We start from the raw sequence: 24,657 nt of genomic DNA, 5'->3' as shown, positions 1-24,657 counted from the left end.
CACAAAAACGATCCACACACACATACATACATCCGGACAATTGATCAGGATCTTATATAACATGTTTCTAAATATAGGAAAATTTGTTTATACCATTTTTAAAAGTTTTATAAACGAAACGACTGCAAAGCTTCCTCCACGAGGAAGCAAAAAGGGAAATTTTAAATTTAAACAAAAGAAAACGAAGATATCAATGATATAAGCACTCTTAATCACCTTAAACTTAAAACATATTGATCAACCATTTTAAGGAAAATGTAAATATTGTAAAAAAAGAGATCAAAATCGGGATTGAAATTTTTAAGAATTTGATTTAAATGATAACAAGGTAGGTAAATGGGATCCATAATCATTCCTGAAATATGTAGTATATGCAAATAAAATAGTTCAAAGGATCTGGAAGATGAACGGGGTATTCTGAAGGATACTTGGCTAAGCAGGTAAGGACAATGGATTTGAGAGTTTAAAATTTTAAAAAGGAATAATAGAGCAGATATGATTCATCTCTCAGCCAAGGTCTATTTTAAATGTTAAATACTTAAGGAAACGTTTTTGTAAATAATCTATGTCATCAGAGTGATTGTTAAAATAAGGATTCCAGATGATGTTCGCGTACTTAACTTTACTTCCGAGATGTGAATTAAATAGAAGTGTTAAAGTATTGGAGTTCTTAAAATCCTTAGTACAGCGAATCAAAAAACCCAAAGCTCTCGATGCACCAGCGATCATTCTTGTATAATGTTCGTTAAAATTTAAACGAGAATCAAATACAACGCCCAAGTCGAAGGTGGAAGACACTCTTCTTACCTTAACACTATTTAATTTGTAGTTGTTAAGAAATGGAAAGTTGGCTTTAGTAAAAGATATGATGTGACATTTATCTAAGTTAATTTTAAGTTTATTAGAAATAACACACCAAGATGTAAACTTATCATGATCTGATTGTAAATCGACAGTGTCAGAAATATTTTTAATCACACGAAAAATTTTTACATCATCAGCGAACATTAGTACATTTCAATTAATATCAGACACTATGTCATTCAAGTAGATATGTAAGGGGGCTTCTGGATAAAGCGTTGACTTTAGCTATATCCAGAAGCCCCCTTACATATTTTTGATTGCCCAATTCTATTTTTGCAATAAAGAATGTTGAATGTTTTGTTTATTATAAATTTAACACCCAAGGAATTTATTTGCACTATATTATTTTTTACTCAGGAATGTTTATGCAAATAAGATCTGAAAATGAATCCTTTAAACAGATAAGATAGAAACTTTAGATAATTTTTGCAAGTTGAAACTTTTTAACAGTTTCGTTTATAACAATTGGAATTTAAAAATTGTTATTTAAGCTTTGTTTATCAAGGGATATTATTGTCACATGGAATTTTTATTAGCAATCTGGTGCGTATAAAAGGAAAGTCAAGTTCAGCATTGTTTATTAGTTTCTTACATAGCTTCAACTTGACAACCTCGAATGAGTAACTGTGAAGTGAAACAAAATTTTGAATTTTATCGGAACTTAAATAAACGAATTTAAGAGTCTCGAGATTTTAAAGATTTATTAGAAATATTTGAAAAATTAAGTCTTAACGAAAGTTTGTTTTCATACTCTGAAAAAAAAATTACAGAGATTTAAGGGGAGGGACCGGTGAAATTTCAGCCTACTGAAGTTATTATTGTTAAAGAGTGTCAATTTTTTTTCTGGCATAATTTAGGATCCAAAATTATTATAAATTATTAAAATTTCAAAAAAAAATTTTTTTAGCCATTTTAGAAAATTTTTTTTTTGGAAAAATTAAATTTCTTTAAATTCCATACGATTGATTGTTTAAAATCGTGAAAAAAGCGTAAAAAAAAATTCGACAATAAAAAATAATGAAAATTGTGGAAGTAGTTGAATTTTTTCAAAATTACCACTAAAATTGAAAGCAATCAAAATTGATCTTGTTTAGGGGTAATAATTTTTTTCAACATTTTTTTTTCAACCAAAAATCTTATTCTACTGAGAAAAACAACAAAAGGTAATTTTTAACAATTTTACAAATATTTTTATTTTTCAAAATTTTCATTTTTTGAAAAAATTGAAATTTTTCAAAATCCATACGCTTGATTGTTTAGAATCATGAAACAAGCGTATAAAAAAATCGGCAGTCAAAAATAATTAAAATTGTGAGAGAAGTTTAAATTTTAAATTTTCGAGAATTTTGAATTTGATTTTAAAAATTATTAACAAATTTATAGTTTTTCAATTTTTCATGATATATTATACATTTAAATAATTAATATTGTCAGAAAAAAAATTGACCACCCTTAAACAGCTTTAATTTTGATGTGTTAAAATTTCAGCGGTCCCTCCCCTTAACTGACAAATTTGAAAAATTGAATATTTAATAAAAACATTAATTTTCTAAAAATTAAATGAAGCAGGTCATGGTAACGTTTATCTTGCAAAGAAAAAATTAAGTGAATTGGAAGTGAATGAAACGTACATTATTTCGGATTTACATCTCGTAAAAACCAGATTTGGTTATCGAATTGTAGTGGACATTGGTAAAGAATTTTCAGTGTTTTTACCCAAGAGAATTTTCGATGTCATTAATGAGGATGAAAATCTATTAACTCATTTAAAAGAATTGTCTGCAAACAAAAAATTGGGCCTTAAATATCTTGGAGGAGTTTATAATCATATTGAATTTCTGGAATTGTAAAAAAAACAACAATGTCTTATATGCCGAGAAATCAACTGATTCTTTCAAGTACATTTAATTTAAATTCATCATTTACTAAACAAGTTACGATAGGAGTACAAATTGTCAATAAAGGGGAATTAAATAGTGTTTTAAAATTTGATTCGAGCCATCCAAGAAGTAGTGTATTTTTCAATCTGAAGGAGTGGACAATTTTTAAAAGTCATATGAAAACGATCACATCATATTTTAATGGAAATGAAACCTCGACGGATATTATTAAGTTTGGAAATTTTCAAATACGTTTTGGAATTTTTTTGAAGGAAAATACAGTTGCCCTGGAAGATAGAAGAAATGAAAAATCATGTTATCCATTTATTATGAAAGAACCATCTTTTAAAATTTTGGAAGATCTTATTTCGTGTGTTGATCAGCGATTTGAAGATTTATCGTCTATACGTTTGAAGAAAATGTGTAATTTAATTGTGAAATTTATTACAGAAGTTTTGTGGCGTAAAAATGTTTTCAGTGAAAAAGAAATTGAAAATTTTATTCAAAAAAATTATAAAAAGTTAATCATAAAAATGGAAAGAAAATATGATTTTACATGTTTAGAATTTAAGACATTATTTATTGACATTATTACTTTTGATTAAAAAAATTTATGCAAAATATTGTGTGAAATGATTCCTAAGATTAATAGAATTGGATCTACATTAATGTGAACACATTGTACATAGAAATAAATATGCTTTTATTATAAATAAAAATTATTACATGTCAGATTCATTTACCCAACTGTTATGTGTACTATCAAAACCTAACCATTTTACAAATAATTGAGAACCTCTCCTTTTAAGTATTTTTTCAACTAAATAAATATCAGAATATTTAACATTAGAAAGTTCTTGCTCGTAAAAACATCCACTGATTGGATTTTGTTGATAATCTTTTAAAAGATATGTTACTGGATTCGTATTCTTTACATGGCTAACAGTAAATATTTCTGTTGTCCAATTTGGAGTATAACCTTTTTCAAAAATGTGTTTAAATTTACTTATACGAACTTTATCTCCAACTTGAAATTTCCTTAATTGTCTATTAATTGTAACATTTTTCTTAAAAATATTTAACAATAAATGTCTTTCATTTTGATTATTTACATCTTTTGGTTTCATTTTAATAGTACGATGTTTAGTATTATTATATAAAGATATTAAATCACTTAAAATGTCAATCCACTTATAACTACCACGCAAAGTAAATTTCATCCACATTTTAGTTTTCAAAGTACGATTAAATCGCTCACAAATTGATGCCTTTAAATTACTAAAAGTAGAATACAGATTAATATTATAACGTATCATTAAATTCTGAAAATAAGAATTATAAAATTCTTTTCCTTTATCCATTTGTAAATTTTTTGGTACGCGTCCTTTGATTAGAACCGATTCCATAGCTTTGGCTACAACTTCGCCTTTTTTAGTCATTACAGGAACAGCCCATGCAAACTTGGAAAATACATCGATGATTGTTAACATGTATTTGTAACCTTCATTTTCTCGCGCATAAGGTTGCATTTCAACGAGATCAGCTTGCCAAGTTTCATCAATGCCTCGAATGTCAACCTTTCTTCGTTTATAGTTCCTTCTAGCTGGTTTATGCAACTCTTTCACCAATTGTAGTTTTTCAGCAGACATTTTTAATCTTACAACTCTCGATTAGCTTCAAGTGCGCTCAGTCTGCTGTCCAATCGAGAAATAATCTCCTTGATGGAAAATATGTCCATATTTTTTTCAAAATTCATTTTTAGATTTTCAAACAAATTTTGCATAGAATTTTCTAATGTTGTAATTTTTACATTATTGTCAAGTATGTTGTTTTCCAATAATCATGTTACTTTATAGATGTCGTTTGATTCAGTTTTTAGAATTTTCTTAACAAGTTTCAAGTTGACTGCAGCGTTTTCATTATTAGCATCAGCAACATTACATAGTTTTTTATTTTCCACATTAAAATTTCCTTCATATGTAAACTTAAAACCAAGTCCTGGAGGCCCGCGATTTGGAGTTTCTGTACTCTTAAACTGACGACCGAATATGTCGATACTCATCTTGTAAATGAGGTTGACTTACATAAAACTGAGTTAATAAATAATTCTCGCTTCACGTAATTCCTCAATTATAGATATAATTTCATTATTATGACTAGGATTTCCTGCAGTTTGAGAAGATAAAAGTAATCGCAAGCGGTCTACCAATTCATTTGGATCATCCCAATAAATTAAGTCAATATTTGCATTTTCTTTATCAATCATATACTGTGGTATTAATCCTCCACCAAGTCTCTTTTTTCAGATTTTGGAGATGATAATTTTTTTGCAATAAAATTTTGAAATTTAAAACTTTTATTTTCCCGAATATTTTCTTCAGATTTATAATATTTTTTGTGCGCATTAGTTGAAATGACAATATTTACATAATTTGCTTGATCATATAAACTAATAAAATTTTCTTCTGGTATTTTTTTAAATAAAAGTTCAAGTTGCTGGATAAATTGCCTTGTTTATTATGATATTATTTTCTTGAAAACTTATAGGTAAATCACCTATCATTAACCTTCCTTTAGCTAATTTTCGAACACCATATATAATATCTAAGTCTTTTTTCTTTTTGTCCAATAAATGCAAATAATCACTTGTAATTGTTTCCTCCACACTATCTGCTGAATTTATAGTTTTTGAACTATGTATACTGTTATCTAAAGATGCAGTTTTAAATGACATGTCATTATCATCAATGTCATTTTGACTTATGTCAAAAATGTCTATTTCTTTCAATTCTTCTTTCAATCCTTGTTCATTTTGTTTTTCTTTTTTGTTTTGGTGAATATTATTTTTAACTACTTCAAATTCGTCAGCTAATTTTTGAATTGGAGTCACTATTGGTTTAAATGTATTATTTAGTGATTGTTCAATTTCTTCTTTACCTAATTTAATCAATTTATGTTTGCGTCGAATCGCATCACTTGCTTTAGCGATTTCACCCAAAATATTTTTTTGCTTTCGCAAATTTTCTACATGTGAAGGAGTCATGTTGCTTCTTCAAAGAATGCAAAGATACTGTCTTTTTATTATATTAGTCCTCTAATTTTATGAAACAATCAAAACACTTTCTATATCTACCCTGATTAATTTCACTATCTTTATCAATAACCAAAAAATCATACTTATTTTTCCAACAAGAAATACACATGTCTCTAAATTTTGTAAATGACATATCTGTATTAACATGATCATCATATATATGTTTGAGGTTCATTTCATCTTGCCTAAATAAAATTAATAAATTTACATTGTCTCGTATCAAATGTTTTGGAATTCGAGCATATGTCTGGCATAAGTAGAAACAATCAACCGTCTTGTGCCGACCCATTGAAAAGAATGCTTTAATGTTATCTTGCTTCTCGCACGCAACATCATCAAATATAAATATTGAGTTAGGTCGTGCTTCACTAGGCGCCACAACATTTGCATGCTCATTATATGGAAAATATTCTACACCTTTTATTGGCTGTAAAACATTTTCTAAACATTTATATTTTGGTTGATTTAAAGATTTTGAAAAAACATAAACATTTTTATATCTTAATCCATTTGGATGCATTAAAAGTGCAAGTGAAGCATTTGTTTTTCCACAATTGGATAGCCCACAAAATATTGCTCGAACACTATTTGGCAATAAATTACCATGTCGCTGATTTTTTTCACTTTTTTCTACTACTGTATCAAAATTTATGACAGGTAGTTTTACATGTTGTGTTTCAAACTCCATCTTTTTACAAACTAAAACAAATTCTATAAATACTTTGTTTATATAGGAAAATATGTTAGTGTACTTCCAATTCTTATAAGAATATGATTGTGCACACAGATAAAAAACGAGCCAGTTGCACCCAGTTGAAAATTCCGACCACGTTTACGACGTCGTATTCTAAGTAGTTTGCGACGTAGTAAACGACGTAGTAAACGACGTAGAAAACGACATAGTAAACGACGTCGTAAATGAAAGCGGAATTTGGGATAGCAAACTACGTCGTTTCCTACGTCGTTTACGATGTCGTTTACTACGTCGTTTACGATGTTGCAAAAATTATTTTAATATTATTTATTTAGTAATTTAGTAAGTCCAATATCCAATATTAAAAATTTTAATAATAATTTAAAAAAAAATTTATTTTTATTATTTTTTAATAGGTAGTTATTATTATTATTTTATTTTTAATATTTTAATTAAAATAAAAAAATGGTCATCAAAATATTAGTGAAACCATTTCTTCCAAAAAAGAATTTGTCTCAAATCCAATAAAGAAGAGACATCGGGCAGAAAAAAATTTCGACAAAAAAAAAATTTTCGATCACTGCTTATATACCAATCTAATAGCACCTCAACTGCGAGAAACAGTTATGATGATCGCCCTCCCTGTGGCGTTGAGCGAACTTAAGTCCAGAGCTGAGCCATCAGCGCAGCGCGGAAACATTTGAAAAATTTGATTTTATTAGATATTTTATTTTATTTTAAATATGACAAATAATTAACTTAATAAATAATTAATGTCATAAATAATTATTAATAACATAATGTCATACTTAATAATTCGTTAATTAATTATTTTTAACGAAAATTTGACAAAAAAAAAATTTGTTGGCCAAAAAAAATATTACCATTAAAAAATAATTTTTTTGTTAAATTTTCGTAGTAAAAAAAATTTTTTTAAGACAATTATTTCTGACCTAAAAAAATATCACGATGAGAATATAATTAACAAAAAAAATTACTCGTAGCACAGAAAAAATTTCACCATGAGAAAATAATTTTTTTTAAATTTTATTTGTAAAAAATTTATTGGTAGCTCAAAAAAAATATCACGATGAGAAAATAATTTTTTGTCAAATTTTCTCTGTAAATAAATTAATTAACTAAATAACGTACCGTAAAACGGGGTTATTTCGCTCATTGCGGGTAAATTCGCTCACCCACTTTTATGCTTTATTTCAGCTTTAAAAAAAAGTTTAATACCTTTATTAGCAGGTAAAAATGTTAAATTTGTTAATAGAAATACTAAATTTTAGTTTTTAATCAAATTTAAAGCAAAAAAATGGGTGAGCGACTTTACCCGCACTGAGCGAAATAACCCTGTTTTACGGTAATTATTAGTTACTTAATTTTTTACTACGAAAATGTAACAAAAAAATATTTGTAGTACAAAAATAATATCAAGATGAGAATTTTAATTATTTTTAAATTTTCTCTGTAAAAAAAATATTTTGTGGCCTAAAAAAATTATCACGATAAGAAAATAACTTTTTTGTCAAATTTTCTCTCCAAAACAATTAATTCACTAAATACCGTAATAAATCGTTGTTTTTTTTACTATGAAAATTTACCAAAAATTTATTCGTAGCACAAAAGAATATCACAATGATAAAATAATAATTTTTTTTCAAATTTTCTTTGAAAAAAAAAATTCGTGTTTTTAAAAAAAATCACGATGAAAAATAATTTTGTTGTAAAAATTTCTCTGTAAAAAAATTTAACAAAAAAATTGTACGTAGCACAAAAAAATATTACGATGAGAAATTTACTTATTTTAAAATTTTCTCAGGAAAAAAATTATTTGTGGCCCAAATAAAATATTACCATTAAAAAATAATTTTTTTTGTCAAAATTTCTCTGTAAAAAAAATTAATTAAATAATTATATAATAATAAAATGTTTGGTCTGTCTTTCTGTCCTAACTTGAAGTTGGCCTTTTCTGATTTCACGTGTTTTTTTGAATAGTAATCTTATGACGTGTCAAATTTTGACAATTCTTTTTCTCATTTTTGCCAAAGTTGTATAATTGTGTTTCCAAATTTCTTTAAAATAAAATAATAAAATAAGTTTCTTTAAAATTCCAAATTCGAAAATTCAATTCACGAAGCTGAAGTACACAACGTTTACCAACGAAATTTTTTTTAAAGTTGTATATTAATTTAAAAATTGTATATTGATTCAAAAATTGTATACAAATACAAAAAATTTATGATGAGAAAAAAGATGCGCCAGGAAATTTCGTACAAGATAGTAATTTGAAAAAAATTTATTTTTAAGGTACCAGGGGCCAACGATTACCTATTAAATATTAATTATAAAAACACAGGCCTCGAATCAACTTAAAGACACAAAACAGTCGTTTTAGTCGATTTATATTCCAAAAAAAAAGTGGATTTGTTTTTCATTTTAACAAAAATATTTTACAGATTTTTAAATAAAACTTTTTTTTTTTTAATAATAATCCTTTTCGAAAATGATAGTGAAAATTACCGCAAATTTCATTTTTATGGTGAAAACCATAAAAAACACCATAAAATTATGGTTTTTGCGTTTAACTCGTAAAAAACGCAAAATTAAAAAAAATCGTTCTTACAAAAGTTGTAGAGCTTCTAAAAATGAACATTTTATGTCCTATACATTTTTTACCAAAAGTCATTAGTTTTCGAGAAAAATGCAAAATATTTAAAAACGGTGAAAATCACCAACTTCTAGCTATTATCCACAAGAGGCAGATGTCTTATGTGACGGACAATATCTTTTAATAAAAAACCTTCTACTCTTTGCTGTGCAGGGCTATTTCCAGGGGGAGGGGGGGAAGACATCTTGGAGGAGGGGGGTCGGGGTGGGTTCCGTACCTTCCAGTACCATTAAGAATGTGAATTTGACTGTCTGTTTTGAAACAGAGCAACGATACTAGGGAAGGCGGGCTTTGCCCGCCTCTGCATTCTTTGCTGTGCAGGGCTACTTCCAGGGGGGAGGGGGGGAAGACATCTTGGAGGAGGGGGGTCGGGGTGGGTTCCGTACCTTCCAGTACCATTAAGAATGTGAATTTGACTGTCTGTTTTGAAAGAGAGCGACGATACTAGGGAAGGCGGGCTTCGCCCGCCTCTGCATTCTTTGCTGTGCAGGGCTACTTCCAGGGGGGGAGGGGGGGAAGACATCTTGGAGGAGGGGGGTCGGGGTGGGTTCCGTACCTTCCAGTACCATTAAGAATGTGAATTTGACTGTCTGTTTTGAAAGAGAGCAACGATACTAGGGAAGGCGGGCTTTGCCCGCCTCTGCATTCTTTGCTGTGCAGGGCTACTTCCAGGGGGGGAGGGGGGGAAGACATCTTGGAGGAGGGGGGTCGGGGTGGGTTCCGTACCTTCCAGTACCATTAAGAATGTGAATTTGACTGTCTGTTTTGAAACAGAGCAACGATACTAGGGAAGGCGGGCTTCGCCCGCCTCTGCATTCTTTGCTGTGCAGGGCTACTTCCAGGGGGGAGGGGGGGAAGACATCTTATATATTATATATACATAATATATGTATAATATAATATAATATCATAATAATATAATATTCAAACGAATCAAATTTAATGTGCGATCTCTCAAAACTATCTTTATAGGAATTCCAGTTTCGTGGTATTAGTAATTTCTGTAGTGTGCTTTTCATGTTTCTGCATTTTTCTCGAAAACTAATAACTTTTGGTAAAAAATGTATAGGACATAAAATGTTCATTTTTAGAAGCTCTACAACTTTTGTAAGAACGATTTTTTTTAATTTTGCGTTTTTTATGAGTTAAACGCAAAAAACCATAATTTTATGGTGTTTTTTATGGTTTTCACCATAAAAATGAAATTTGCGGTAATTTTCACTATCATTTTCGTGATCAGCGCATGAAATTACGTAAGTATACCAAGTTTCATTAAAATCGGAAGGGGGGGGTTTTCGGAAGTGCACCCAAACAATTATTAAATTTTACAGAACTAAAAATAATTTATCAAACAGTTTTTGGAAAACATTTTTTAAATTTAATTGAATTTTCAAAGATTTAAAATTGAGATTTTTGAAATTAATTGAAACTTTAAGTGTTTTGTAATTAAAATTTTAGATGATTTCACTAAAAATTTATTAGAAAATGCGGACAAAATACAATAATTTGAAAATCATTTTTAATTGAAAAATGGTTTCACATAGTTGAATTTTCAAAGAATATTATTAAAATAGTTAAAAATAATTGAATTTCCTTAGAGTTATAATTAAAATTATTAAATTGCAAAAAAAAAAAATTTCGATGGAAAATTTTAGAAATTTTAGATGCTTTTAAATTCAAATTATTGAAAATTCAATTAATTTTGAATTCAAATTTTTGAGAATAATTAAATTTTATTTGATTTTAAATTTGGAAAATAATTGAATTTCAATTCATTTTGAATTGAAAATTTTGGGAAATAATTGAATTTTAATCGAAATTTTGGATAATAATTTAATTTAAGTTCATTTTTGATTGAAAATTTGGATAATTAATTTTGAATAGAAATTTTAGAAAATAATTGAATTTTATTTCATTTTAAATTGAAAACTTGGTAAATAATTAAATTTTAAATTGAAAATTTTGGATAATTATTGAATTTTAATTGATTTTGAATTAAAATTTCGGGTAATAATTGAATTTTAGTTTATTTTGAATTGAAATTTTTAAAAAATAATTCAATTTTATTGTGATATATTTTTTAAATTATAAACAATTGTTAAATTTCATAAAAATTTTTATTGAAAAATAATTTTGATATAATTGAATTTGTGATGTATTTAATTAAAATTATTAAAAATAATTAATTTAGTGAAGAATCATTTTAGTTCATTTGTTAAATAATTGAATTGAAGAAGATCTGAAGAAGATCTACATTTTATACAAAAAAAATGTATTTTATTTACATTTCTTTCAAATGTAAAAAAAATGTCGCATTTTATTAAAATAAGTCGATAAAAGTCGTATTTTTGAAAAAAGTCGGAAAAAGTCGTATAATCCGAGGCCTGTAAACATATAATTTTCATTATTATCATTTAATATGTTATAATATTCTAATAAATTAAATTATTATTAATAATATTAATCTTTAATTTCTTTATAACAAATAATTAAGTCCTCAATTTGGCGCGCTTCCGCGCGTTTAATTTTGCTAGTTAGCTTGATAATTAGTTAATTAATTTTTTTACTACGAAAATTTAACCTGGTAATAAAGGTATTAAACTTTTTTTTAAAGCTGAAATAAAGCATAAAAGTGGGTGAGCGAATTTACCCGCAATGAGCGAAATAACCCCGTTTTACGGTACGTTATTTAGTTAATTAATTTATTTACAGAGAAAATTTGACAAAAAATTATTTTCTCATCGTGATATTTTTTTTGAGCTACCAATAAATTTTTTACAAATAAAATTTAAAAAAAATTATTTTCTCATGGTGAAATTTTTTCTGTGCTACGAGTAATTTTTTTTGTTAATTATATTCTCATCGTGATATTTTTTTAGGTCACAAATAATTGTCTTAAAAAAATTTTTTTTACTACGAAAATTTAACAAAAAAATTATTTTTTAATGGTAATATTTTTTTTGGCCAACAAATTTTTTTTTTGTCAAATTTTCGTTAAAAATAATTAATTAACGAATTATTAAGTATGACATTATGTTATTAATAATTATTTATGACATTAATTATTTATTAAGTTAATTTTTTTTTGTTTATGTAACTTTAATTGGAACTGCTTTCGCTCAATTTACTTTTTATTTTTATTTGAACGATTATTTGTGTGCAAAAATGGCCTCTAGTGTTGAAAATTGTGCAAAATGTGGTAAAGATATTACACGTGCTATTCCTACTTTGTGTAGGAAGTGTAATCTTCCTTATCATCCCAGCTGTGCGTTACAGCTGTCTACTTTGCCTGATGGGTCGTTCACCAAATGTTGTAAACCTAGGTCATTGTCTCCTTCAAATAATTCTCAATCTTCACAAACCTCTGTTAACTTGGATAGTATTTTGAGAGCTATTAAGGTTTTATCAACAACAGTTTCTGATAATTTTGCCAATATGACTGAAAACATGTCAGATATCAACAAAAAACTCGATGACACACTGTGTAGGCTGAGTAATATGGAAAGCAGAGTTGTTGATTTGACAGAGCGTCTTACTGTTGTCGAAGAGAGACTTGATAAATCTGAGGCAAATGGTTCTACAAAGATTGATTCTAATTCAGTAACTAATGTCTGTATAAATGAACTTGTTGATCGTAATGAAAAAAAGAACAATCTTGTTTTATTCAATCTTCCAGAATATGACACTTCGTCAAATAATAGTGGTTCTTTAAAATCTGTGGTTACGACTAAATTAAAAAAATTCATTCAAACAGATGATCTTGAAAATATACGCACATTTAGAATTGGTTCTAATGCGCAGGTTTCTCGTAAGCCTCGCCCTGTTAAGATTGTATGTGAGACGGAAGAGAAGGCACAAGTAATTCTGAAAAAATTTGTAAGTGTCAAAAGAGACTCAACACGTTCAAGGGAGTTGGAAGATCTTTGGATGTCGAATGACAGGACGGTTATGCAGAGGGAGGAGATTAAGAGAGTGAGGGAGGAACTAGAGACCCGTCGATTAGACGGAGAAATGAATTTGTCAATGGTCTACCGGCGTGGAATCCCTACCATAATTAAAATCCCCCCTAGAAATCGCACATCGACTCTTACAGTTCAAATAGATGCGTGTAAGGAGAATCTATAGTGATTTCCCCACTTGGTGCCCAAGGTTGTGTCCCTTCCTTGAGATAAACTTATTCTATTTCTATCTATGAAAGTAATTTGAGGAATGTAGACATTGTGATTTAGAGAAAATCAGTATTATTGAACAAAAACAATTATTTTTTAAATTAATTGATATAATGGTAAAGCAGATTCAATTTATCAAAATTTATCTTCTCCTTTGATTTGATTTATGTTATTCTTTACTGTATAAACTTATACTGAACTTTAACCATTATAGCGCCTACCTAGATTTAGTTAATATTTTATATTTTGTATTGGTACTTACGTAACTATTAGAATTTAGGAGTACTTTTGTACGAAAGGGCATGTCCCGTTAATAAATGAAATGAAAATGAAATTATTTGTCATATTTAAAATAAAATAAAATATCTAATAAAATCAAATTTTTCAAATGTTTCCGCGCTGCGCTGATGGCTCAGCTCTGGACTTAAGTTCGCTCAACGCCACAGGGAGGGCGAACATCATAACTGTTTCTCGCAGTTGAGGTGCTATTAGATTGGTATATAAGCAGTGATCGAAAATTTTTTTTTTGTCGAAATTTTTTTCTGCCCGATGTCTCTCCTTTATTGGATTTGAGACAAATTCTTTTTTGGAAGAAATGGTTTCACTAATATTTTGATGACCATTTTTTTATTTTAATTAAAATATTAAAAATAAAATAATAATAATAACTACCTATTAAAAAATAATAAAAATAAATTTTTTTTTAAATTATTATTAAAATTTTTAATATTGGATATTGGACTTACTAAATTACTAAATAAATAATATTAAAATAATTTTTGCAACATCGTAAACGACGTAGTAAACGACATCGTAAACGACGTAGGAAACGACGTAGTTTGCTATCCCAAATTCCGCTTTCCTTTACGACATCGTTTACTATGTCGTTTTCTACGTCGTTTACTACGTCGTTTACTACGTCGCAAACTACTTAGAATACGACGTCGTAAACGTGGTCGGAATTTTCAACTGGGCAAAAGAACTTTGAAAGGGATAAGACGTGGTAAAGGATTTCTTAAAAAAGTTATAAACAATTTACCAGTTGAATTACACATTCCTGGGTATCAGTATTGTGGTCCAGGAACAAACTTAGAAAAACGTGTAGCCCGTGTTGACCAAGGAATAAATCCTTTGGACACAGCGTGTAAAGAACACGATATTAGTTATTCTAAAAATAGTGAAAATATTGAAGCTCGAAAGACCATTAACTACATTAAGAAATATTGTATCAGCAGCTAAAAAAACCATGAAATCAAATGATAATAATGTGAATGCTGTTATTAAATCGGCTTTGCTTGGAGCACGCGTAGCTGTAAAAAGAGCTGGTGGAAAAGTAAAACAGCCACGTATTTTACCAGTTACACCTAAAGTAGGAGGTGTTTTACCTTTGCTTATTCCCATTTTTGCGGGTTTAAGTGCGACAGGTGCACTTGCAGGAGGAGTTGCTGGTGTTGCAAAAGCTGTGAATGATGCAAATGCTGCAAAACAACAACTTGAAGAAAAAAAACGTCATAATGAAGCAATGGAAGCTATTTCATTAGGTAAAGGACTTTATTTAAAACCTCACAAGGAAGGATTAGGGCTTCATTTAAAACGAAACAAGAAGGGACGAGGACTAAAGAAAAAAAGCCCAAAAAAAGCTCAGAAAGATCTAAAGTGAAGCTACCACATCGTGCATTAACCAATGTTGATTTACTTAAATTAACAAAACGATTAAAAATTCTGAATTTTCGAAGAGTTTTTATGCGTAATGAACTGCCATTAACTGGTCCTAAAAAATGTGAATCAGGAATAATAAATTTGGATGACAAGGATGGTCCTGGAACTCATTGGTGTGCTTATAAAAAACTGAAAATAACGTTATTTATTTTGACAGTTTTGGTAATCTTCGTCCACCTTTAGATTTAAGACAATATTTTGGTGTTGATTACATAATGTATAATCATAAAAAATATCAAAACTATGACACATTTATCTGTGGACATTTATGTCTTAAATTTTTATCTAATCAATTAAATACTCGGGACATGTTTTTACTCCATATAAAAACGTAGAAATTTATTTTATATGGTCAGTTATTAATGTAAATTGATCATGAACGATTCAATTATAGTAACTTTGACAGGAAACTCTTCTGTATTGGAATCACAATTTTTTCCACCGATTGAATTGTCACCTATTAAAAATTATGTTCTTGGTCTAGTTGAATTTTTAACTTATAATTCAATTCCTAATATTGATATTGGTAAAAATAAATTTTACGCAGGTGAAATTGAAGTTACTATACCAACAGGAAGTTATGAAATAAGTGATATTGATAAAACTTTGAGTTTTATGCTAAAAGATAAAGGCATTAATTTTAAAATTAAACCTAACAATAATACCTTAAAAAGTATAATTTACTGTGACAAAGAAATTAATTTCATACCTAACGACTCTATTGGCAGCTGGTTGGGATTTTCTTCACGAAAATTAAGTGCTCAAGAATACCATGAATCTGATCAACCAGTATCAATAATTATAATTAATTCCTTGCGAGTGGAGTGCAGCATAACTACAGGGGCATACATTAATGGTGAAAAAGTACATACAATTCACCAATTTTTTCCTGTTGTTCCACCAGGATATAAAATAGTAGAAGTACCAAATCACGTCATTTATCTGCCAGTCTCTGTCAAGACAATAGGTTATATTCAATTGCGAATTGTTGATCAAAACGGTCATTTGGTTAATTTTCGAGGAGAAACCATAACAATTAGATTACACATCAAGTCCCTTGGGTGATGGGTATTGTTTTTAACAACAAAAATAAGGTTGGTTACGGTTATAAAACGAAAACGCGATGTCAAAAACAATTCAGCCAACGGAAAATTCTGAAGAGATTAACTCCTCAAAATCTGCAGCTCCTGAAAAATCTGGGACTAAAGGTTGTAAAAAGAAGAGAACGAGTAAATTAAAGTTATTCTGTACGTGTGTATGTGTATTTATATATCGCACTATTATTATTTGCTATGGAAGAGGAAATATTAAGTATTGAAAAACCAATCATTTTCGATGAGTCTATTGCGCATTACGAAGTGCATGCGCAGCAACCATATACATCATCAACATATAATAATAGTGACGAAATTCGAATCACTGTCCAAAATCAAGACCATTGTCTACATCCAAGCAAAAGTTCGCTTCATATAAGTGGAAGACTTTTAAGAAATGATGGAACAGCTGTAGCAAACACTTCTATAATTTCCAATGGGATCTGTCATTTATTTGAAGAAATAAAATATGAACTTAATGGTGTAGAGATTGATAAAAATAAAAATGTAGGTTTTACAAGTTTAATGAAAAATTACGTTTCATTTGATGTTAGTCAAAGCAAATTTCTTGAAAATGTTGGTTGGTTGGAATTTAATAATGATAATAGCACATTGACTAATGCGCAAGGTTACTTTGATATTTGCGTACCATTAAATATGCTTTTCGGTTTTGCGGAAGATTATCAAAAAATTATTGTTAACGCTAAACATGAGCTAATTATTATAAGATCGAGAATTGACTCAAATGCAGTTTTTCAAGTTGCACCTGTTGAAGAATTCAATATAATTATTGAAAAAATTGAATGGTTGTTGCCTTATATCAAATTGTCTGATGCTCGAAAATATAAATTATTAAAGTATATTGAAAAGGATCCATCTATTCGAATTAGTTTTAGAACTTGGGAATTATATGAGTATCCTTTACTACCATTGACTCAGAAGCATATCTGGAGTATAAAAACTTCAACACAGTTAGAAAAACCTAGATTCATTATATTAGGATTTCAGAAAAACAGGAAAAATAATACTCTATTAAATTCAAGTTACTTTGACCATTGTCAAATATCAGATGTAAAATTATTTTTAAATTCAGAAAGTTATCCATATGGTAATATAAATCTTAATCTTAATAGAAATCAATATTCTATGCTTTATGAAATGTATACGAATTTCCAAGCGGGGCGCATGAATATCACATAATGATCATTTGATAGAATTATCAATATTTCGGAATTCTTTGTTTAGAATTGACATTTACCAGAAATCAATTAATTCTAATTACATTTTAGATAAAATTTGATGCCAATGAAAACTTATTTGGATGATTAATAATGTTGTAGAATTATCTCTTGATCGAATTAATATTTATTTGAAAGATAATATAATATCATTTTCAAACCGCGAACTTGTAGTTAATTGAATTTCAATTATTGCGAATTTTGAGAGAACAGAGATTATGGATAAAAGAATATTCATGTGTAGAAATGTTTGTGCACTTAATTATGATTTAGAGGAATTTGTAGGATTTAGAATATTCTGATAAGAGCATATCTATTTAACATGATATCCAATTGTCAAAATTTTAATACAATTACTTATTATTTAAAAGAATTTTAATTCAACCAAAATTCCATTAAATAGTTTTCATATGTAGCAAAAAAAATAATTAATACAAATTTTTGTTAGTAGAAAGTGTATTTTAGTGAATTTTCATTTGATTATATTTTTGGGAGACATAATTTTAAACGACAGTAAGCTGCTTACAATCAAATTTTTGTGTACCCGACTTTGAATTTATTAAAAGTTTTATTCATAATAATTATTAATTGAATTAATATTATTTTCTCAACATAAAGATTAAAAGAATGAAAAAGATAATAAAATGTTATGAGAAAGAAATTTTATTTAAAACAAAGTATGTTCAATATAATTGTTGGTTAACACAATTTGTTTTAAGTACAAATTTTATGTTATATATGTAATATTTAATGAAAAGTTTATTTATTCAAATTCTCATTTAGTTTAATTTTTTAATAACCTAACTAACATGTGAATAGATTTTTGCTTAAATTACTTTATATTTGACATAAGATTCATATCGTCGAACTATCATATGAGCAACATTTTTTAAATTAAATCTTATTTAACACTATTGCAATATAAACGAATGTTTGTATAACTGAATTTTTGAATGATCGAACTTTTATTTGATAAAATTTTTAACTCACCAAAATGTCAAATAATAGAATTCAATTTAAGGTACGAGTTTCCACTCAATGTTCAGTTTGTTTTTGGTCGCTTGCTAATGCAGATAGCGCCACGTATAGTTTCTACAGTGCATTGCAAATGTGCGTGAAATTCAAAATAGTGAAATTATATATAATTACAAGGTAAGTGGAAAAATTTGAAATTTATAAATATTCTTTTGTATATTTCTTTCATTTTTAATGTATAATGTTCTAAACGATTTAATGATTTAAAACTTTTATAATTAGTTAGTTTAAATGACATTCGATCAACATATATATCTTATCATATGAGAAATTTTACCTTTAAATTTTATACGATAGATACCGTTACTCTGACGAATTATGTATTTTTCTTCTGTTTTTAATTTTTTTTTAAATATGTCAAACCAATTATTATAAATGAAGATAATCATTGTACAAAAATTATTGTGAAAATATTATTCAGTTTAATTTTACATATAATAATATTAAAAATGTGAATAAAAAAATTGTATAGATCTAATATTATACAATAATGTATTTTTTTCAATGAAAAGAATAAAATATTAATACAGGAAGTAAATAGGGACGAACTTTTAAATTTTCTAAATTAATTTTATATGAATTATAAATAATATAAATATCAGATTTGTTTCATTAAAAGGTAATTGTTTTAAATCAGATACAATGTTGTAATAATATTTCTATAAGAAAAATTTCAAATTATTCAATTTTCTCTTAATTGAATTGATTACTCATTTGAAGTTATTTTTAATTTTTCATAAAAGACAATAGATTTTCTTAACATTTTATTTAAATAATCTTTGATAGTTTTCTAATGTAGGGTAAATGCTCTAATTACTGCGCGATTCGAGTCAAAACATCTATGAAATAGAAAATTGGACATTTTGATTGTATAAAGTAAATTTAAGACTTATTAAACTCAAAAGCTTATGTTATTTAGATATTTAAAAAAATTAACTTTATAAAAATCAATTATTTTAACAAATATGAGAAATTAAAACTAATAGCGTAATTTTCTATTACCGCGCGTTTGTATCTGTTTCGGTGTGTCAATTTCGGTGACCAAAATTACGTGTATTTTGAAGATACTATGCCCGTCGTAATTGAAGCCAATGGAAATCTTAAAAATCTTTCAATTACGATAAGGGAACAAATTTGATCTCAAATAATTAAATTAATACGTAATTGTTTAAATGTGCATCTTTTTGCTTCCTCGTGGAGGAATAGCTTATAGGAATAGTTTATAAAACTTTTCAAAGTGGCGGAAACAAATTTTTTTCTTTATAGAAACATGTTATATGAGATCCTGATCAATTGTCCGGATGTATGTATGTGTGTGTGTATGTGTGTGTGTGTGTGGATCCCTTTTTTGTTTAGAAGATAACTTTAACAGGTTTTAATGGATTTAGATAAAATTTGGTACTCTCATTTATCATATTAATATCTCAAATCTGACCAAAGGATTTTGAAAAATACCCCAAAAAAAAATTTTATCGTCTTTTTTCCAAAAATTTTTTTTTAATTGAAAAAATTTTTAAATAGAAAAATTTAAGGTTATATATAATAAAATCGTATTCCTTACGTCAAGATGAATCGATAGATATATATAAAGTATACATTTGAGGTAAATTTAAAGAATTAATGAAAGTTAAAAAATCAAAAATTCACATTTTGGCAATAAAATTTTGCTTTCTCCACGAGGAAGCAAATTATTTTGCTGATCGTAAAGAGGAAGCAAAATGTTCATGTAATGAACATCTGAATTTACAACTTGTTTAGTAATTGTATTAAAAAAAAAGATTTAAATCATTTTTTAAAATTATTTTGCAACAGTTATATTAAATATAAAAGTAATTTATTTATTTATTTATTAATATACGGGACTAAAAAGAAATTTACCATTTGTACATATAGTATTTAAATATTCAAATAATTACCTAATAATAATTAATTAATTTAATATTTTACAATAAAAAAAATTATACTAAAATAATTTTCTTAGCCACCTTTATTTTTATATACTCTTTATTTGTATCTCTTCCTATTTATTTAAAAACTAAAAAAGTATAAAACGTCAGAAATGACACAAATTCTACTTAAATAAATATCACAGATACATAAACAGAAAATAAAATTAAGTCCAAATGTTTCTCTACCATGCCGATGAATTATGAGCCAAAAGTTTTGAACGTTCAAATGAACGAAATTTTTAACTTAAAAGTACGAATTGTATTACAAAATATTGTTTTATATAACTAAAAAAGTGTTATTTATTTAATAATTGTTTAATTTACTGTTTTATTTTACATTTTCATTATAATTTTTAATAATTTATGGAGTGAAAAAATTTTTTTTGTTCATTTGAACGTTCAGAACTTTTAGCTCATGATGAATCTTATTTTAACAAATATCTTGACTTTATTCCAAATTTCTAGAGTGTGCTTTTAAATCTTAAACAATTATTAAGAAAAATAAAATTTACCCTACATTCATTTAAACAAACTTCTTATCTTTACTTAAATCCTTTAGTCATTTAAGTTTACGTTGAAATAAGCTTCAAGTGGGTCGATAAAGATGTTTACACATTTTTGTAAAAACTGCTTTGTTGTTAGGCCTCCTGGTTGGTGAAGTTGTCTCCAGGCATCTAAAATTTGGGCGTCTTTTATAACATTCGTTGTTTTGGGCAGTCTGCTGTTGTGACCTCGTTCAAGAGACTTCAAATCAATTTCCAGGCATGCTTGATATTTTACAAGGTTATCTGCAATAAGGAATTGTTTAAATATAATATTATTTTCATTGAAAATAGCACTTTCTTATTTTCTTCGATTTTTAATTTTTAATCAATTTTATGGGCAAAGTAGACAATTTATGGTTACATTTAGGTATTAATTTTATCGTTTTTTCTAAAAATGGTTACTATCTTTGTATGTACTTCTGATAACCGAGCTTAATAAATATTGTCATACTATTTAATTCACGGATTTGTGGATTTTTTTTTTAAATACTAAAAAATTTTTACATTACATTTTACCAAACCGATATTATACCGATTAGACTTTAGACAGACTGAAAATTATACTGATTAGGCTTTAAACTAACTGGACATTATACCGATTAGATATTATGCGAATATGTATCAGATCGACTAGACATATACGCACTAAACTTGTACGATTCTAATTCAATAAAAATTGGTTTTCATTGTTATTAAAATGTTTAAATAAATAATTATAAACTGACTACTTAATTGAAATCTATGCGATTCTGGTGGAATAAATTAAGAATAAAAAGTTGACAATTATAAATCATTACAGAATCTTACCACTAAAAGTCCAAATGTTTGAATGCAATCCGAACCGGTCTTTTAATGTTCTGTGATATGATTCGATGTTATTATTAGTACGCCTACGAAGGTTATGAACACTAAAAATTTGAGGTGTTACTTTTCTTAACCATTGTCGCCGGTAGTAACGAAGAAGAGGCCCCATAATTCGTCGTGTAGGAGCAGATAAGGAAGTTACAAGTTCATTGAAAGCTCGTTCAATTTCATTTGCCGGTAGCAATGGTAAAGCCATAATTTCTCTAAGAGCATGAAGTCTTTCTGGAAACTGATCTAAAGCTGCATCTAGTCGTAACTTTTTCTTTTTTTTTAAAAGAGCCTACAAATAAAGTTTCTATTAACACATTAATTCTATGTACAAGAATATATAGGTTTACAATTTTTTACATGGTCGATTCCACATCAAAGGAGATTAAGTCGACCTCTTAAAATAGATTAAATTTTTATGTACTTAACATAAAAAAGATTGTTCATTGTTAATTTTTTATTATTGTTTGTATTTTCTTAATTGGTTTTTAAATGCAGACTTATTTTCAGAGGTGTGTAATTTGATAATTATTAAATTTTACAAATTCTGTTAAGAGAATAAAAAGTTTCAGTTTCTTTCGATTATTTCGATTCGATTTTCGATAAATATTAACGACATTTTTTTTAAATTTATATTTTAAAAATAATAATTTTTAATAAAGTTTATTAAAAATTAATATTTTCATTTATTATTATTTTTTTTTATTGTAAACAAATTTTTATTCTTTCAGGTCATTTGAAAAAAAGTATGAATATATGTGACCGGGTCTGAGAAAACGGTGTTATCGACCAAAATCAACTTTTCGAGAAAAACGCGTTTTAAGTCTTACTACTAATTAAAATATATTTCTTGAAACATTTAATATTTCAAAGGACCTAGATAAGTGTTTCTTATGTATTTTTTATGCTGAATACGATTTTTATGGTTAAATAATTTTTTGAACATCAGTCTTATTGTTATAAATAATTTGTTTTGCAAAAGTAAAAATATGAAATTTTAAAATTTAATTTAAACGACTTGCTGATGTCCTAGAGGACTAGTTGCATTGTATTTTTAGGACCTTAAACTATAAGAAACCATCATTAAAAAAATTGATGAGTATGAATGAGTATGAAGATACATTTGTTTAACGGCATTTAAGAAACTCCAACGTTACCTAGAATGGGAAAATGTGTTTTGCGAAAACCAAAACTTTCTCTAAAATGAAAAAATATTTTGGGCTAAAATTTTTAGGATTAATAGAAAAGGGTACAATGCACATCGATTTTATTCTGAAAAAATTTAATTATGCCATATTGGATCCGCCATTTTGAATTTGGAAAACTGACACCGGATTTGTAATCAGCGACCCCAAAAACTCATATATTGTAAGATTTATAAAATATCTTCACGTTCTCAGAATTTTGTACACCCTACTAAGAATTTGCAATAAAAAATCTACTTTAGTCGCCATTTTGAAATAAAATTTCAAAAATACTCTTACCTTGAAGCTTGACTATCCATGCCACGATATATGTATCAATAAAACATATTCTTTTTCGGTAAAGTGCCCAAAAAAATTCATAAATCAAAAATAAAACTAAAAAAATCGTGTTTTTTATTGAAAAATTGCTTGCCATTTGTTTATTTATAAACATACATTAATTTTCAGTGCGGATTTGGAAAGAGCGATTCTTAAACTATCAGCAATGGGCATTGCAAAATTTTTCTCTTTATTTTTATCACAAAGAACAGGAGTCAAACTTCAAGAACAAATCGTGTACATTTGGTCCTTAATGGGTTAACCAACAATTATATTGAACATCCTTTTTTTTAAATAAAATTTCTTTCTCATAACATTTTATTATCTTTTTCATTCTTTTAATCTTTATGTTGAGAAAATAATATTATTTCAATTAATAATTATTATGAATAAAACTTTTAATAAATTCAAAGTCGGGTACACAAAAATTTGATTGTAAGCAACTTACTGTCATTTAAAATTATGTCTCCCAAAAATATAATCAAATGAAAATTCACTAAAATACACTTTCTACTAACAAAAATTTGTATTAATTATTTTTTTTGCTACATATGAAATCAATTTAATGGAATTTCGGTTGAATTAAAATTCTTTTAAATAATAAGTAATTGTATTAAAATTTTGACAATTGGATATCATGTTAAATAGATATGCTCTTATCAGAATATTCTAAATCCTACAAATTCCTCTAAATCATAATTAAGTGCACAAACATTTCTACACATGAATATTCTTTTATCCATAATCTCTGTTCTCTCAAAATTCGCAATAATTGAAATTCAATTAACTACAAGTTCGCGGTTTGAAAATGATATTATATTATCTTTCAAATAAATATTAATTCGATCAAGAGATAATTCTACAACATTATTACTCATCCAAATAAGTTTTCATTGGCATCAAATTTTATCTAAAATGTAATTAGAATTAATTGATTTCTGGTAAATGTCAATTCTAAACAAAGAATTCCGAAATATTGATAATTCTATCAAATGATCATTATGTGATATTCATGCGCCCCTTCCAAGCTGTATACTATGGCAAAGAATCTCAGCCACTTTTAACAAAAAAGGAATTTTTGCAATTTGCCCCCTTAGTTGTAATTGATTGTTCTAAACAAAATGAATCGTTAAAAAGTGGTCCAGTTGATATTCGTTTAGAAATTGAGTTAAGAGAAAACTTTCAAGGCAACACTTCAGCATATTGTTTAATTTTGCATGATCGCATCGTTGAGTATAAACCATTAAGTGGTATTGTAAAAAAGATTATATAATTTTGTTAAATTAAATAATTAATTAAATTTTTAAACAATTGTAATTTTAATTAT

General features: G+C 27.2%; 2 protein-coding genes across 2 annotated transcripts in view; one reads left to right on the top strand and one right to left on the bottom strand.

Moving 5' to 3' along the window:
- The window catches only part of LOC127279891 (uncharacterized), a 258,929-nt gene extending 235,330 nt beyond the window's left edge, over positions 1–23,599 (top strand). The window contains exon 4 of the mRNA XM_051302535.1: positions 23,460–23,599. Coding sequence (XP_051158492.1) covers positions 23,460–23,584 — 125 coding nt within the window. The 3' untranslated portion in view covers positions 23,585–23,599. The remainder of the gene's footprint in view (positions 1–23,459) is intronic.
- LOC127279909 (uncharacterized) lies at positions 20,593–23,452 on the bottom strand. Its single transcript, XM_051302570.1, has 2 exons — positions 21,763–23,452; positions 20,593–21,198 (listed from the first exon to the last, which is right to left on the bottom strand). The coding sequence occupies exons 1-2, from the start codon at positions 22,013–22,015 to the stop codon at positions 20,966–20,968; spliced, it is 486 nt and encodes a 161-aa protein (XP_051158527.1). The 5' UTR covers positions 22,016–23,452; the 3' UTR covers positions 20,593–20,965.
- Positions 23,600–24,657: the final 1,058 nt, after the last annotated feature.

This window comes from Leptopilina boulardi, unplaced genomic scaffold, assembly GCF_019393585.1.
Source record: "Leptopilina boulardi isolate dan_hultmark-lab unplaced genomic scaffold, ZJU_Lbou_2.1 LbouV2_224, whole genome shotgun sequence".
Taxonomy (NCBI): Eukaryota; Metazoa; Arthropoda; class Insecta; order Hymenoptera; family Figitidae; genus Leptopilina; species Leptopilina boulardi.
Note: the sequence above shows the minus strand (reverse complement) of the source record. Positions and strands in the feature narration are given on the sequence as shown.